Source organism: Phacochoerus africanus, chromosome 1 (genome assembly GCF_016906955.1).
Source record: "Phacochoerus africanus isolate WHEZ1 chromosome 1, ROS_Pafr_v1, whole genome shotgun sequence".
NCBI lineage: Eukaryota > Metazoa > Chordata > Mammalia > Artiodactyla > Suidae > Phacochoerus > Phacochoerus africanus.
The window spans coordinates 207065326-207080443 of NC_062544.1; the positions used below are offsets into that span (position 1 = coordinate 207065326).

The following is a 15118-nucleotide window of genomic DNA, read 5'->3' on the forward strand; positions in this document are numbered from 1 at the left end:
TGCCAACGTGGGTCCTAAAATGTCATTTTACCCTGCAAATCAGTCTTTGATATAGAGGTGATTACAAGTGACACTTAGAACCCCAGAAAGCCAGGCCTGGAAAGGACTCTACCTTGAGTGTGTCCAATCTTCTTCATGCTGTTGACCAGGAAGCCAAAGGCCAGGGAGAGAAACTTGCCCAGAGATACACTTGCCCAGAATCACCCAGAGAGTTAGTGAGCTGGGACTTAGGAGTAACTCTCCAGGCCTACACTGATATATAGTACCTTTCATCCTAACTAGTGCCCTTCCTCTTTTCCTTGGAGTCTCAATGTTTCAAAGGCTTGTCTCATTTGCATTGTAGTTGATCACACACTTCTTTATTTACATGTTTAATTTTTGTCAAGGTTCACCTCCTCCTTTGATTTCTTTCCTGCTGAGACCTGTGAAATGAGTCAAGCTATCAGAAGAGTTTGGGATAGGAGAAAAGAGCCACTGGTAATCATTTTTTCTTCCTGGAGTTTTAAAATATCAAGAGCATCTTTAATTTAACTTGACCCATTTAAATTGAGCATCAGAATCTGCTGGTCTTCACACTGAGTGTGGACTGGTTATCTGTGTGACAGAGGAGTAGATTTTTTCTCTGTGGATCTCAAATATGTAGAAAGGGGAATGGATCCAAAGAGAATTGATGCGGAGAGCAGCCTGGGAAGCTGGCTAACAGTGTGAAGTTGGGTCAATCCATTCTCTAATCTGCGGTGGTTTGTTTCACTGATAAAGAATGTGAATTGTGACAGTTGCCTGCGTTCTGCACTAAGATCCCACCCAGCTATGTGATGTTGGGTGGGGTCTAGGTGGTTCCACATCCACGCAAGAGCAACCCACGTTTCTTCCTGAGCCCTACAAGCAGGAAGGAGCCCTGTGCTTGGCAGGAATGGTGAACCACACCCTGGCATGAGTCAGGGCCCCATAGCTACCAAGATGGAGAAGGTCGATAGGGGTGGGGCTTGCGGCCAGTTTCTTGTTCTCCCACCTTATCCTTTCTTGGGTTTTGGGTTTTATATTTATAAAGGAGGGAATTCCATGGCAAGGCTCTGTGTTGGGGCGATTGTGGCTGGCAAAGCAGTACCATCGTATCCCTCTTCCTAATGCTTCCTAGTTCTATGATTTGGAGGAGGAGTGGTGGAAGAGGAGGGGAAAGATTAGCTACATAATTTGTGACCCCAGAGCAAAATGAAAACACAGGCCCCTTGTTCAAAAATTATGAAGACTTTCAAGATGGCAGCAACAGAGTAAAACCAAGCATGGTGCCCTTCTGCATGCCAGGCCCTGTGCAACTGCTCAGATTGCAGGCTCATAAAGCTGCCCTGGTGGGGGCAGCTCAGGGAGTGGTGTGAGTATCTGAGGTAGGAGGGTGAGGGGGGCTTCAATGGACACCAGACCATTGCCTTGAACCAAAGCCAAGAGTGATGAGGATTCATCCTCTGTTGCATTGGATGTGGAAAATGGCAGAACCCTTATTGCTCCTGGTATCCACAGAGTTTCAAGCTATTGCACCTAGATTCTGTGGCAGTCAAGAGCAGACTTTATTTTGCAAAGGAGAAGTAGTCTGAGATAGGAAAGGTGATCTGTGGAAGGTCATACTGCTTGTTAGCGGAAAATGGGGACTAACTCTCAGGCCTTCTTACTTCTGTGCCCTTTCTAGCCCTCAGTGAAGCTGAGTAACAATGAACTTGTGCTCTCTCATTGTCGGTGAATTGAAACTTGGGAGGAAGAGAGAGATGTAGGAAGGGAAATGAGATAAAGAATAATCGAATGGAGAAAACAAAACAGTTTAGGAAGCCAAAGCCGTTTGTCTGAGTCCTATCTGATGCATAACACACAGCAAAGCAGACAAATGTCTGTGCAGCAAAACAAAACTGGAAGAAGATGATATTTTCAAATAAAATATGCATATTTCCAAGGAGCCTCAAGCTCATCTGATAAGGGACAGATTGTCCAGAGTAAATAGAGAGAGGAAAAAAGATGCTTTGGGCCGAATGTAGTTCCATGTCAAAATCACTACGGAACTTATGGCTTCTCTTTTTCCTCCTTATCTTTGGCAGGACATCATGGAGCTGGGAGAGGAAACAGTAGATCATATATTCATGCATTTGTTCATTCTTCCATCTTTCAAGCATCTTTTGAGCACCTCTGTTGCCTTACTAGATGGTACCTCTAGCTCCTGTATTGTGCTTGATCCTGAACAGAATGCTTAAGACATTACCCCTACCTTTAAAGAGAAAAGATAGAAATGTATTAGGGGAGAAAACGAACCACAATAAAGAGAAATACTGATGATGCCTGCTGTGCGCTCTTGGAACTCAAGAGAAGGAGAAATTCACACTGCTTAAATTTCTCAGTTGATAACCAACTGAGATATCAACTGCTTGGATAAAACTGCTGCCTGAATCTATTCATCATCACTGTGCTTCTTTTTTCCAAAAGACTCCTGGTGAGGGCACATAGCTGGGGAGTAGGGATGTAGAATTCTTACAGCCAGAACTTATTTACCCTCAGTGATGTGTGGTTATGTACCAAGCCTTCTCTGCATTGGGGTGGGGGGCGCATTCTAGAGTGGAGGTGGTTCTCATTCAGATATGGTGAGGATCTGTGTCTTCTCATGTTTCCCCTCCCATTTGCTGCCCTGGGCATGTGTAAGTCAACATCCCTGCTGAGGTCAGGGTGAGGGCCAGCTGAGTGCCCATGGGGCTGTTACTCCATCCCCATCTGAAACATGGAAGGAAGGAGGGGAGGAGGTCTCATAAGCCCATGTTTCCTATTTCAAATAAGTAGCAACTTACAGTCTCTCCCAGGGACAGCAGGATTGAAATAGAGGAGGAATCGGAATCCACTGCAGAGCCTGCTGCAGAAGATGGGGGAGCAACAGTCCAAGAGAAATGATCTCCAAGTGCCTATCAAGTAAAAGTTCTCAGTGACTCCATGCTCCTTGGCTGTTGAGCATATGAACCACCAGGAGAGCTGCACATGCCCTGTGAGGTAACTGGAAATAGTAGACATGGGGCAAATCCTATGTGTCATCATCTGTCTCATCAAAATAGCACTACCTATTCATGTCTAAATATGAGCAGTTACAAATCTGCTATCACCTCCATCATCTCACCCAGGGAGGTGGGTAGGATCTGGATTATAATTCCCAACACATAGAAGAGGCAACTGAGGCTTGGGGAAGACTCAGCTACTTGCTGAGGATCCCAGGAAATGGCTGTGGAGGGACCAGAGCTCTTGTTTTCTGTGTGACATTCTTCCTTCTGCTCATGTCCTTCCTGGATGTATTATTTCTTCCTCCAGTTCCGACAGGGTGCAGCGTGATAGGAATGTAGCAGGAGCTGGGTGGAGCCTTCCACAGCCCCTGGAAACTGAGTGGTAATTAGCTGCCTCTGGGACATGTGATATCTTTTCACAGAATGTCTTGCCCTTTAAACTAACTTAATAGAGCAGTGCATGGTTTGGAGCTGCTCTTACATGACTAGGCTGCGATCCAGCATCTCCCTGCTCCTCCAAGCTTTTTTGCCCCCATCCTGAGCCATCATAAAGACGCTTGGAGCTGAGTGGGAACAGTATTTGTCTTGCAATTACTGCTAATTGCCCTGTAGTTTTGTGGTGATAAGTGGAGTGACCTATATACCAGTGATGTGAAAGTGTTTTCATCCTGGAGTCTATATTAAGGAGGACATATATCAGTTAGATCAGAGAACAGCGGCTTAGTCCATCACACACAGTTAACATTTATATTCACTCCACCATCGACACCTGTTGAAATGCCAGATCTTAACAGCCCAGAACTAAGGCTGCCTCTTCCTCTGTGAAGCCTCTCTGGATTGCGCTTTCCTGTAACTTCCCACAGCGCTTTTTCTGATCCTTCCCAAGGTGTTTAGCATTTTCTACATATTTCATCTTCCTGAACTTCTTATGCCAGAGACTGTCCAGTTCATTTTTCCATCTTTGTCTGCTCTGAGGACTAATAATGCCCAAGGTCATTGCTCAGTTAACTACTCGCTGAATGAAGGCATAAACTGATTATGTCATAGAGATTGCGGAGACTTGCAAAAAGACACATGGACCTGTGATTCTTTTCATGGCTCATGTTTTACTTTATACTGACTATGCTCCTCTTTAGGTTTCAAAATCGATTCATTAATCAATTTCATTTCCTAGCCATTGATGCTGTGTCAAGTCTTATCCTAGTTTCATTTTCATATGCTGCCTTTCAAATTTTATCCACATCTCTTAAGGGGGAATGATAACCCCATGTAAGCTGGACCCCTAACCCAGTGAACCACCAGGAAGCTCCAAGGTATTTATTTTAAATATTACCCTATTAAAAATTACTGAAGTCTAGTTGATTATTGTAGTCTCTTAATTAGATTCTTTTATGGATGTCTCTTTGAAGTGGCAAAAAAAAATTTGTTTTTTTTTTTGTGTGTGTGTTTTTTTCTAGGGCCACACCCATGGCATATGGAGCTTCCTAGGCTAGGGGTCAAATTGGAGCTGTAGTTGCCATCCTACACCACAGCCAACGCAGGATCTGAGCGTGTCTGTGACCTACACCACAGCTCATGGCAATGCTGAATCCTTAACCCACTGAACAAGGCCAGGGATTGAACCTGCAACCTCATGGTTCCTAGTTGGATTCGTTTCTGCTGCATCACGATGGGAACTACATGATGTGGCAAAAGTTTATGTGCTGGCATTTGAAAAAAGAAATGTGCCAGGTCCCTGAGTCCTGGGTCCTTGGTCCTGGGTCTGCAGTCTTTCTTTTGCAGGTCCCAGCGCTCCCCCCCCCGCAACTCGGCCCAGAGTGGAGAAATGTGCACCAGGAGGATGAGGACCAGGTCTTGTGCCCCAATTTACACAAATATTAGACCACAAATATTAGCTCTGGTAAAAATATGACTTACCATAGATTACAAAGCCATTAAATGGCAGATCGAGATTAATTACATAGGTGCCAACTGATCACTGTTCATTCAGTACATATTTATGTAGTGCTTGACCCACGCTGAGCATTGGGGGGAATCTATGGGAGAATAAGATGTGGTCCTTGCCCTCGAGGAGCCTGCAGTCTAGTGAGAGTGCCATATGCTTAAATGGAAAACAGTGTCATGGGGCAAATACTCCAAACTCCAGAGAGTTTGTGTGATTCTGAGAGAGACATCCTACTGTCCACAGCACTACCCTACTGATTCAAAAGTGGTGATGAAACTCAAAAATCACAAATATACCCCCTAAATCTAATTGTCATTACTATTAATAAAAGGTGTATAGTCTCCAGGCTTCATCAGCTTTCTTAGTGTGAGTGGGAAGCAGACAGATACCAGGAAGATTCTGGCATCCAGAAGGCTGTTCCTGCTCACCCTCTCAGGACAGGTCAAAGAGGGAGTGGGCGGAAGAATCCAGGACATCTTGAAAGAGAAGACAGGAGAGAGAGGTGTGTGTGTCATTGTAGAACGAGAAAAGCCTCACCCGTCAACCCGGTTCCCAGGCTCTGGCAGGTGGAGTTCCTCCCTGTAAACAACCCCAGTCCTCTCCTTTGACCCTTTGTTGGAGGTTGAGCACATCCCGCTTGGCCATCTAGGTGAGGCAAGATTCAAATCATGTGGGGTGACAGCACCCCACACCTTCTTGTTTGGCTTCCTCTGAGCCTCACCTCCACCAGCCACTGTGGTCTAACCCCCTTTATCCAAGAGAAGAAGACCCTAGAGGACTGGCCACAGTCTAGTCAGGTAAGACCAGGTGGCTTGTCACTGGTTCTGCAAAGAGATGGGGTTCCTCTCTGTGAGCTGATTCCTCCTGTTCCCAGCTTGAGTCTCTGGTCCCCTCCACACTGCCTTGGAGTTCTACATTCCTATTTTCCATGACCTGATGAAAATGCTCTGCTCTTCCTTACTACACAGGGTTGATGAGATTTGTAGACCAGCATTTTTCAGCCTATAAAATCCCTTGACATACTTATCTCTATATTGATTTTGATCTTAACTGCCCTGGAAGAACAGTAGGATAGGTATAATTTTCTCTATTCAGTGGCTTAGGAACTGAGTCTTGGTGAATTGAAGTGATTTGTTCAAGTCTGATCTGCAGACTAAGACCCAGATTGGATTTGCTGCCTCCTTTTCTCTCCCTCTGCTACAACCCCAAGCAGGTCAGACCTTATCTCAAAAAGCCAAAAGAAGTAAAAGGGCTTCCTAAACTGTCAAACGGCCAACAAAAGTGTTCTTTTCTTTCAGGCAGGTTGGGAGGGATTATTTTTGAATCGATCTGAGAGAGATTTTATAGTGATGTATAGGCACCATCAAATAGATTATTTTTAGGTGGATGAGACTATGTATGTAAAAAGGCCTCACAAACTGAGAAGTGATATGCAAATTTGAGAAAGTGGCTACAGGGAGCCTGACACAGGCTCTGGATTTCCTTTGGGGCTGAATGACACTCTCTTAATGTCAACAGCAGTATTATGAGGTACTGATCACACCAGCCCTGGGGAAATATTTCAGCTTTTCTGTCTTACTGTGGTATGTGGGAAAAGCAAATCTCAAGGGGGGGGCACCCCCACATCCTTTCAAATTGACTCCTGCAATTTCCTCTCTTATGACAGCTATCATTATATCTCATTGTTCTCCAGTTTTAAGAAAATCTCATCTTCAGTGATTATGTAGTTTATTTTTTAAGAGGCTAATTTTAGCTATCATTTTTCTCTTCATGCTCTAAAGGTTGTATCATTCTCAGTTGTGGAAAGAGTTGTTTCCTGTGTGTGTGTGTGTGTGTGTCTGTTTGAGTTTGTTATGACAGTGCTAATATTCATCCCCGTGGGCCCACCACAATCCAGTGAGTTGCAAAGTTATGTCATCTTTAGCAGGCTCCTGTATATTTTTTCTGGCTGCAAGGGTCTTGATAAATCCCTTAATCAATTACATGATTCAAAGTAGAGAAACTGAGGCCCAGAAAGAAGACATGATGTGCACAAAGCCAGGCAGCCAGTGATCACTGGAGCTGTAGCTTGTTCGCTTCTCACTGCTGAAGTGCTGGGTATCCTTGAGCAGAAGCTTAGCTGTATCAATGAGGGGACTGTACCCAGATGTCCTGTAAGAGTCTTTCCAATTACAGGTTTGGGGGCCCTTTGACCTTTTCTTAGCATCCAGTGGAAATGCCACCTTACCCTGTAGAGGAGGAGACTCTTCCAGAGAAGCCTCTTTCCTTATTAACTTGGTTCTTGTGACATATTTGCTATCAACCAAATTTTGGGACTTCTTAGGGGTAGGGTTGGGAGATGGGCAAGCCGTGGTGGTGTCTACAGTTGAACTAGTTGCAAATATTAAACATCCAGGACATTTCTTGTAAAAATTCAGGCATCTCATTTTCTAGGAAGATCAGAAGTTTTGGTAATGGTGGATCCAGGAGATTCCTTGTGGTATAATGGGTTAAGGATTCTGCATTGTCACTGCAGAGGCTAAGGTTGCTGCCATGGTTGAATTCAGTCCCTGCCCAGGAACTTCCACATGCTGCAAGCACAGCTTCCACCACCCACCCCCAAAAAAACTGACAAAAAAATGAATGGATCTGCATTCCCACCATCAACTGGGAGGGGGCAGCCTGTGCACCCTGTAAATGGAGCATGTATTCCCCAACCCTCCACAGTCCCCCTGGGACCTGACTGAGGAAACCGAGTATTGAATTTGTCAATACTTATCTCTTCCAATCTCTTATGGGTTCAAATCATTCTCTTTCAAGAGAAACCTAGTTCTACATTATGAAAGACCACAGATCAATGTCACCAGGGAGGAGGTGAAATTAATTCTTTGGTCCTAACCTCTCATTATTTCAGAGGTAAGAGGAAAAATGATGACTTCTGCAGAATACGCCTTTGGCTCTGATACCTGCTCAGGATATTAAGCCAGATATCAAGACTCAGTGACTTGAAAGCTGAAGTATTAAACAAGATGACACAACTCCAACATCATCTCCAGGGACAAGAGAAAAGGAAGGGAAATTGACAAGTACTGGGTAACACTGCTCCATAGATCACTGACATAAAAATAAGAAAAGGCATTATAATATATGACAGCACATGGATAATGATACAATGCCTGCATCCCAAAGAATACAGAACAAATTATTGAAATCTTGGAAACTAGGCCAATGAATGATGTGGTTTCTATAATTAAATCACTAGTAAAATATTACCTCTTGATTACTTATGGTGTACATCACTCTAAGCTTGGGGATTTAGTAATAAGGAGCAATGACCCTCCCCCAAAGGGGCTTCCCTAACATTATAAAGGTGTATGCAAATTACTGCAACACTTGATAAGAGATGATAAATGCTGCAAGAAGAGGAAAGCAAGTGTGGTTGATTTTACTAAGGAAAAATTCATGAAAAACAGGTTGCCATTAGGGATGGTTGTAAGGAGGAAATGACATTTGACCTGGGCTTTGGACAGAGATAAGAAGGGTTTCCAGCAAAAAAAGAATTTGATCACACTTCTAAGTTAGTACTCTCTGAAAACACTTGAGAGTGTTTGCTGTGGCTGCCTATAGGGCCAGTGGTGTGTAAGGGGGAATGAGGTTGGTTCTGCACCAGGTCCTAGTTGCTGAGCAGCAGGCTAAGGGCTTTAGATCAGGCACAGCATAGTGGGTTTGAGGAACATGGCAGCTATTGACTAGACATTTAGTCCAAGTTCATGATCATCCATGTCTATTATTTGGCAGTATCATAACATCTGTGTATGTACTGCCTAGCTCTGCTGTAAGTTTTTCAGGAGGATTAACAGGAAAAAAACAAAATTGAGCAGTTTTAGACACAGTGGACAGTATCAGATACTTAGGGAGGAAGGGGTAATATATAGTGAAAAGATGGATAAAATATCATAAAAACACATTGAACAAATCATAAGGGATATTTTGAAAAAAAAATATTATTAACCTTTCTTTTTTCTTTTTCTGGCCATACCCACAGCTTGTGGAATTTCCAGGGCCAGGGATCGAACCAGAGCCATAGCAGTAACAACACCATGTCATTATGCTCTAGGCCACAGGGGAAGTCCAACCTTTCTTTTCTTTAAAAGTCTGTTCCTCTGGGTTATCTGAAATTTAGAAAAGTTATGTTGCATAAGTTCCCAACATGTGGGATGTGGGTCTTATTTTTAGTTGATAAGCTTTGTCCTTTGGTCAGGGAGTAGTCACCCACTAAGGAATAGTTAGAGAATGTTTGTCTCAGCCCGGACTCTTCTGTAATAAATGTGCTGGGAATTCCCCAAGTATGTGGCTACTTCTCTGTGGTCTACAGCATTCCTCATGAGTTGAAGGGAAAGTTCTGGGCTTGTGAAGAGCTCTACCAGTCACCAAAACAAGAGTTAGCACAAATACCCAAGGTATTTGTATAATTAATTAAACTTTTCTCATTTTCATGCACATGGTTATATGAGACATGATTCAGATTATATCTATAACTCAGAAGTCTGTGCTTCAAGGGAAGTAGGTAGTTGTCATGACAAAAGTAAAATGAAGTATTTGAATAAGATTCATTCATTTGGAGTTCCTGTTGTGGCTCAGTGGGTTAAGAATCTGACATAGTGTCCACGAGAACTGGGTTTGATCCCTGAACTAGTTCAGTGGGGTTAGGAATCCAGCATTGCTGTAAGCTGTGATATAAGTCACAGGTGCAGCTAAGATCGGGTGTTGCAGAGTCTGTGATGTAGGCCTGCAGTTGCAGCTCTAATTCAACCCCTAGCCTGTGAACTTCCATATGCTGCTACAGGTGAGGCCTTAATAAGAAAAGCAAAATCATTCATTTAAAACAATTTATTGGGAGTTCCCATCATGACTCAGCAGAAACAAATCTGACTAGTATCCATGAGGATGTGGGTTTGATCCCTGGCCTCTCTCAGTAGGTTAAGGATCTGGCATTGCCATGAGCTGGGTTGTAGGTCACAGACATGGCTCAGATCTGGTGTTGCCATGGCTGTGGTGTAGGTCGGTGGCTATAGCTCCGATTCGACCCCTAGCCTGGGAACCTCATATGCTGAGGGTGCAGCCCTCAAAACACAAAACAACAATAAAACAATGACAACAACAAAATGTTTATTGAACATCTGCTCAATGCAAACATCTTGATTCATTCATTTCACAAAACTAATATGTGTTCTAGGGTTTAGGAAAACAGGAGTGGTGAACAAAAAGAAACAATCTTCTCTCAAATAGCTTACATTTCTAATGGAACAGATGGTCAATAAAATCAATCATTGAAATATATAATCTATGGGACACAGAGAATAATTAGACAGAGAAGGGGTTAGGAAGTCTTTGGAGGTGAGATTTTGGAGAGGGTGTTTAGAGAGGAATACATTGTTATTTAAGCAAAGAGCTTAATGATTCAAGAGAGCAAACCAGGTAAATAATTGGAGAAACAGCATTCCAGGCAGCTGTAGCAGCAAGTTCAATGGTCCTGAGGCAGGAACTTGCCTTCTTACTGCCTTTGAGAGTAAGGCATAGATTAAACTGAGTGAAAAAAAAGTCTTTGGAAACCAAGTTAGAAAGATGATGGTGGAGTGGGGATGGGGCAGTGAAATGGGCCCTGAGAGACAAGGGGAGGTCCTTGACGTTCACTCTGAGTGAAATGGGAGCCAACTGCACATTTTGGGCAGAGGTCTGACCTCCATTTTAACATTGTATTGAAGATAGATGAAGACAGGATAGGGAGAGGGCAGGCAGAATGACGGAGATTCACCAGGGAGCTCATGCTGTAATCCAGATGATTGCTGTGGAAGCTTGGACAGGTAGGTAGTGGTGGAGGTGATGACATGTGTTTGGAGCATATGTGTGTTTGATGGAATGGGGAGTAATGACACAGGCAGGGGACCAGGAGAACTCCAAGATTTTTGCTGAGCAACTGGAAGGAAGGAGTGGCCTTTATCTAAGATGGAGAAGATCATGAGAGGAAGAGGTTCTGAAGGAACATTAGCAGCTTACTTTGGGACAGGATGACACTGGAGATGTCAAAAAGTGACTTAATATGTGAATCTGAGATTCAGTGAGGATATCTGAGCTGAAGATAAAAAGTGGGAGTCATCAATAGATACATGATACAGCAATGAAATTAAATGAGGTCTTCTGAGGAGTTAGTATAGACAAAAAAAAAAAGAGGCTTAAGGGCTGATGTTTGGGGTGTTATAAGGTTTTAGGTTAGGGTAGTGGGGAGAATCTAGTCAATAGTGTGCTAAAGGGGGAAGGGCATGGTGGGGGATATCTTGTACTAGCAGAGAGGAAGATTTTGTCACTGAAATTGTTGAGAGTTGCCAGCACATGGTAATAATGAAAAGCATGTTTCAATCATATTTTCTATAGATAGCACTCCCACCCCTTTATCTTCTGCATCCTGGAGCAGGCGACTCCTGCCACCCCAACTCCCTCTATCCCCTCTGGTTCCATGGGAACCAAAAAAAGATGGAGGAGGAGCAGTGGAAGTGGCAGGTTATGACCACTAGGAGAGATGGTTTGTGTGCTGGGATCCAAATGATGAAGACTTCCAAGGAGGAGAGAGGTGTTGGATGGCACAGATGCTGCTTAGAAGTGGAGTGAGATGATGTCAAGAGATAAAGGGAGAAGAGGAACTGGAGCTGGTGGATACAGATGTTTCTTTCTTTTCCTTTCTTTCTTTATTCTTTTTTGCCTTTTTTTTTTTAGGGCCATACTTGCAGCCTATGGATGTTGCCAAGTTAGGGGTCGAATCAGAGCTATAGCTGCCGACCTACCCCACAGCCACAGCAATGTAGGATCCGAGCTGTGTCTGTGACCTACATCACAGCTCACAACAACACCACAGCTCATGGCAATGCTTGATCATTAACCCAGTGAGTGAAGCCAGGGATCGAACCCACATCCTTATGGATCCTAGTCAGGTTTGTTAACCTCTGAGCCAGGAAGGGAACTCCCCAAATGTTTCTTTCAAGGAGCTGATTTGGAAATGGACCCAGAGGAATTTGGCACAAGCTAGAAATCAAAGAGAGAGGCTCCCTGCCCCCCAATTGTAAGAGAAAGATAATAGAATTGTTCTTTTGTAGAGATTGTACCTGGATTAATCCACACAGATATAGTATTTTATTTTCTTTCTCCTAGCCCTATAGGTAGTACTGGTAAGGGTTATTTCTTACATTTTTTTTTTCAGGGAAGGAAAATTAAAGTTCTGGGGGTTGAAGTCATCTGCCCCAAATCACATAGCAAATTAATAGCAAATGGGGCTCGAACCCGGGTTCAAAAAGTCAAATTCATTGCTCTCTTCACTGCTACTGCTTCATACCAAACAGATAATTTTGGAGCACACTTATAGCTTTAGAACTCTCTATAAAGTTCGAGGAAACTTTCACTGTTATTGTTTAAGGATCTTTCGTAAATTCCAGGAATTCACACTTCTCAGGTATATCTCCTGAACTGTAGGTGTTTTTACACCAGATGCAGGATGTTTGGGGCCCTGGGAGGGAACTAGAACTCGACAGCTGCATCAATGGAAACTTGCAATATTAGAGAAGTCTTTCTTTTTTTTATTTTAAGTGATTTTTATTTTTTCCATTATAGCTGGTTTTCAGCTGTCAGTTTTCTACATACAGCAAGGTGACCCAGGCACACACACATATATACATTCTTTTTCTCACATTATCCTTCATCATGTGCCATCACAAGTGACTAGATATAGTTTCCAGTGCTATACAGTAGGATCTCATTGCTTATCCATGAGAAGTTTTTCAAATATAGTCAACACAAAGCTTCAGGTTGAACCATCTACCTGCTGGAGGAAGGGAATCCTTTCTTGCACCTGTAATCGTGGGCTGATTCTCACATCAGTCTCCTCCCCTGGTAGTGAATTTGTATCTACTTACTGACATTCTTGATACATCTATGATGCTGCCTGTTTTCTGTCCACCTGAGGATCATATGCTGTTAAAATTCTTTCTGTTCACATGAAGCTCCAAGCACATGTTTCAGGGTCAACCCTTCTTGCTTCCCAATTGAGATATTGCTACTCTATAAATAAGGATACATTGAAACACATATTATTTGGTCCATACTTGGACAATGCATTCTGGTAATCAAAATTTTAGAAATGGAGACCTGATTGAAATAATGAGACATTTATTTGGGGTTTGTTAGAACTGCAGCCCAGGTGACACAGATTCAAGAAGCACCTGAATTGTGTTCTGCTGAGCTGCAAAACGGCAGAAGCTTATAAAGGCAAAAGCTGCAAGGCCACAATTGCATAAGTTGTTTGTCAAGAATTATAATTGCAGCTGGCAAGAAGTGAGAATGCTTGTTAAGCAAAGATTGGTTTGGATCTGAAATGACTTGCATCATTACAAGGCAAGACTTTGAGACCATAGGGTTAGAGCTGGTGGGTGTTGTTCTGAATACGTCGGGTAGTGTCGCTGGGTAAAGAAAGTTCATGTTCTCAGTGGTGCAGAATGTGTCTGAGAACAGATCTCCAATGGCTGCTCATGACTCCATTTTTGGATATCCACACTATGATTATTTAATTATAATTTCAGTTTGTCGAGAATGAAAAACTTTGCATGCCACTGTTCTCTCCCATCATTGATGGTACCAAGAGGACACTCCTAGAGTAAAATGTAGCTTTAATCTTCCAGCAGCAGGTCATCCTGGGTCCTTGGTGTCTGTTATGCTTTTTGCAAGAGCCCTTTGATACGTATGTATCCAGACAGCTCAGTGAGACTCCTAGAATGTCCTATTGCACCTTGCACAGATTACTGTCTAGTCTTTATCCAGGCATCTTGTAATTATCTATTTGAAGATCTAATTTCTTTCATATGAGACAGTGTATTCCTTTAAAACAGAAGGAAATTCTATTTGTAGATTTTCTTTTACTGGAGAAACTTCTCTCTTTTCTCCCTAGCACAGTGATTGTAACAGAGAAGGTCCCCCTCCAAAATGTGTTTCAATTAATACATTAAATGAAACAATTTCTACCATACAGAATTTCACTCTGGAAGTTAATCTAAATCGTGTAAGAAAAAAAGTGGAGTATCCAAGTTAAGATATTCTTATAAACAGAATGAATGCCACTATAATCATTAACGGCTGCTGACATAAACATTTATTTGATTTTGAATGTGTTTAATAAATAAATAATTCTTGTGAATCAGTGAGACCAAGAAGATGAAATTAATAAAAATGTCCAAACACACACACACACACACACTCCAACTTTTTAATGTCACAAAAAAGCACTGCAAATTAACACAAATATTGGACTATCTTAAAACTTTTAACTATCACATATATATTTTAAAATTAAACCTTCTTCGGACTTTCAGAAAAATGGGCTTCTTATTCCTTTTTAAAAAATTATTGTAATTTAAAAAATATTGAGGTAAAAAGCTGACCTTTAATATTGTATTAGTTTCGGATGCACAGTGTGATAATTTCACATTTGTATATATTGGAAATTGATCAACACAGTAAGTCCAGTTATCATCCATCACCACACATAGTTACGATTTTTTTTTTGTGTGTGTGATGAGATCTTTTAAGATCTACTCTCTTAGTAACTTTCAAATATACAATATAGTACTATTAACACTAGTTGCTATATTGTACATAACATCCCCAGGACTTATTCATTTTATAGCTGAAACCCGTTTAGCCCACCCCTCACTCTCTGCCTCTGGCAGCCACCAATCTGTTCTCTGCATCTATGAGATTTTTTGTTTGTTTGTTTCCACATATAAATGGGCTTTATATTTTAATGAGACTTAAATTACTACATTTCTCAGAGGGGCAATTTAGCCATATACACCAAGAAACTTAAATGTACAAACCCTTTGACCCAGCATTTCCATTTCTAGAAATTTTTATAGAGGAAAAAATTAAGGACTTTAAAGGTTTTACCAACAAGGGTCTTTGGTGCCTGGTCATTACAAAAGCAAAGGCGGGGGGGGCTTCCCGTTGTGGCTCAGTGGTTAACGAATCTGACTAGGAACCATGAGGTCGCAGGTTCGACCCCTGGCCTTGCTCAGTGTGTTAAGGATCCGGCGTTGCCGTGAACTGTGGTGTAGGTCGCAGACGCTGCTCGGAT

General features: G+C 42.4%; 1 protein-coding gene across 1 annotated transcript in view; it reads left to right on the plus strand.

Annotated features, from left to right (window-relative positions):
• Positions 1-5547: 5547 nt before the first annotated feature.
• The window catches only part of TPRG1 (tumor protein p63 regulated 1), a 139015-nt gene continuing 129444 nt past the window's right edge, over positions 5548-15118 (plus strand). Inside the window, exon 1 of the mRNA XM_047788648.1 lies at positions 5548-5765. Coding sequence (XP_047644604.1) covers positions 5637-5765 — 129 coding nt within the window. The 5' untranslated portion in view covers positions 5548-5636. The remainder of the gene's footprint in view (positions 5766-15118) is intronic.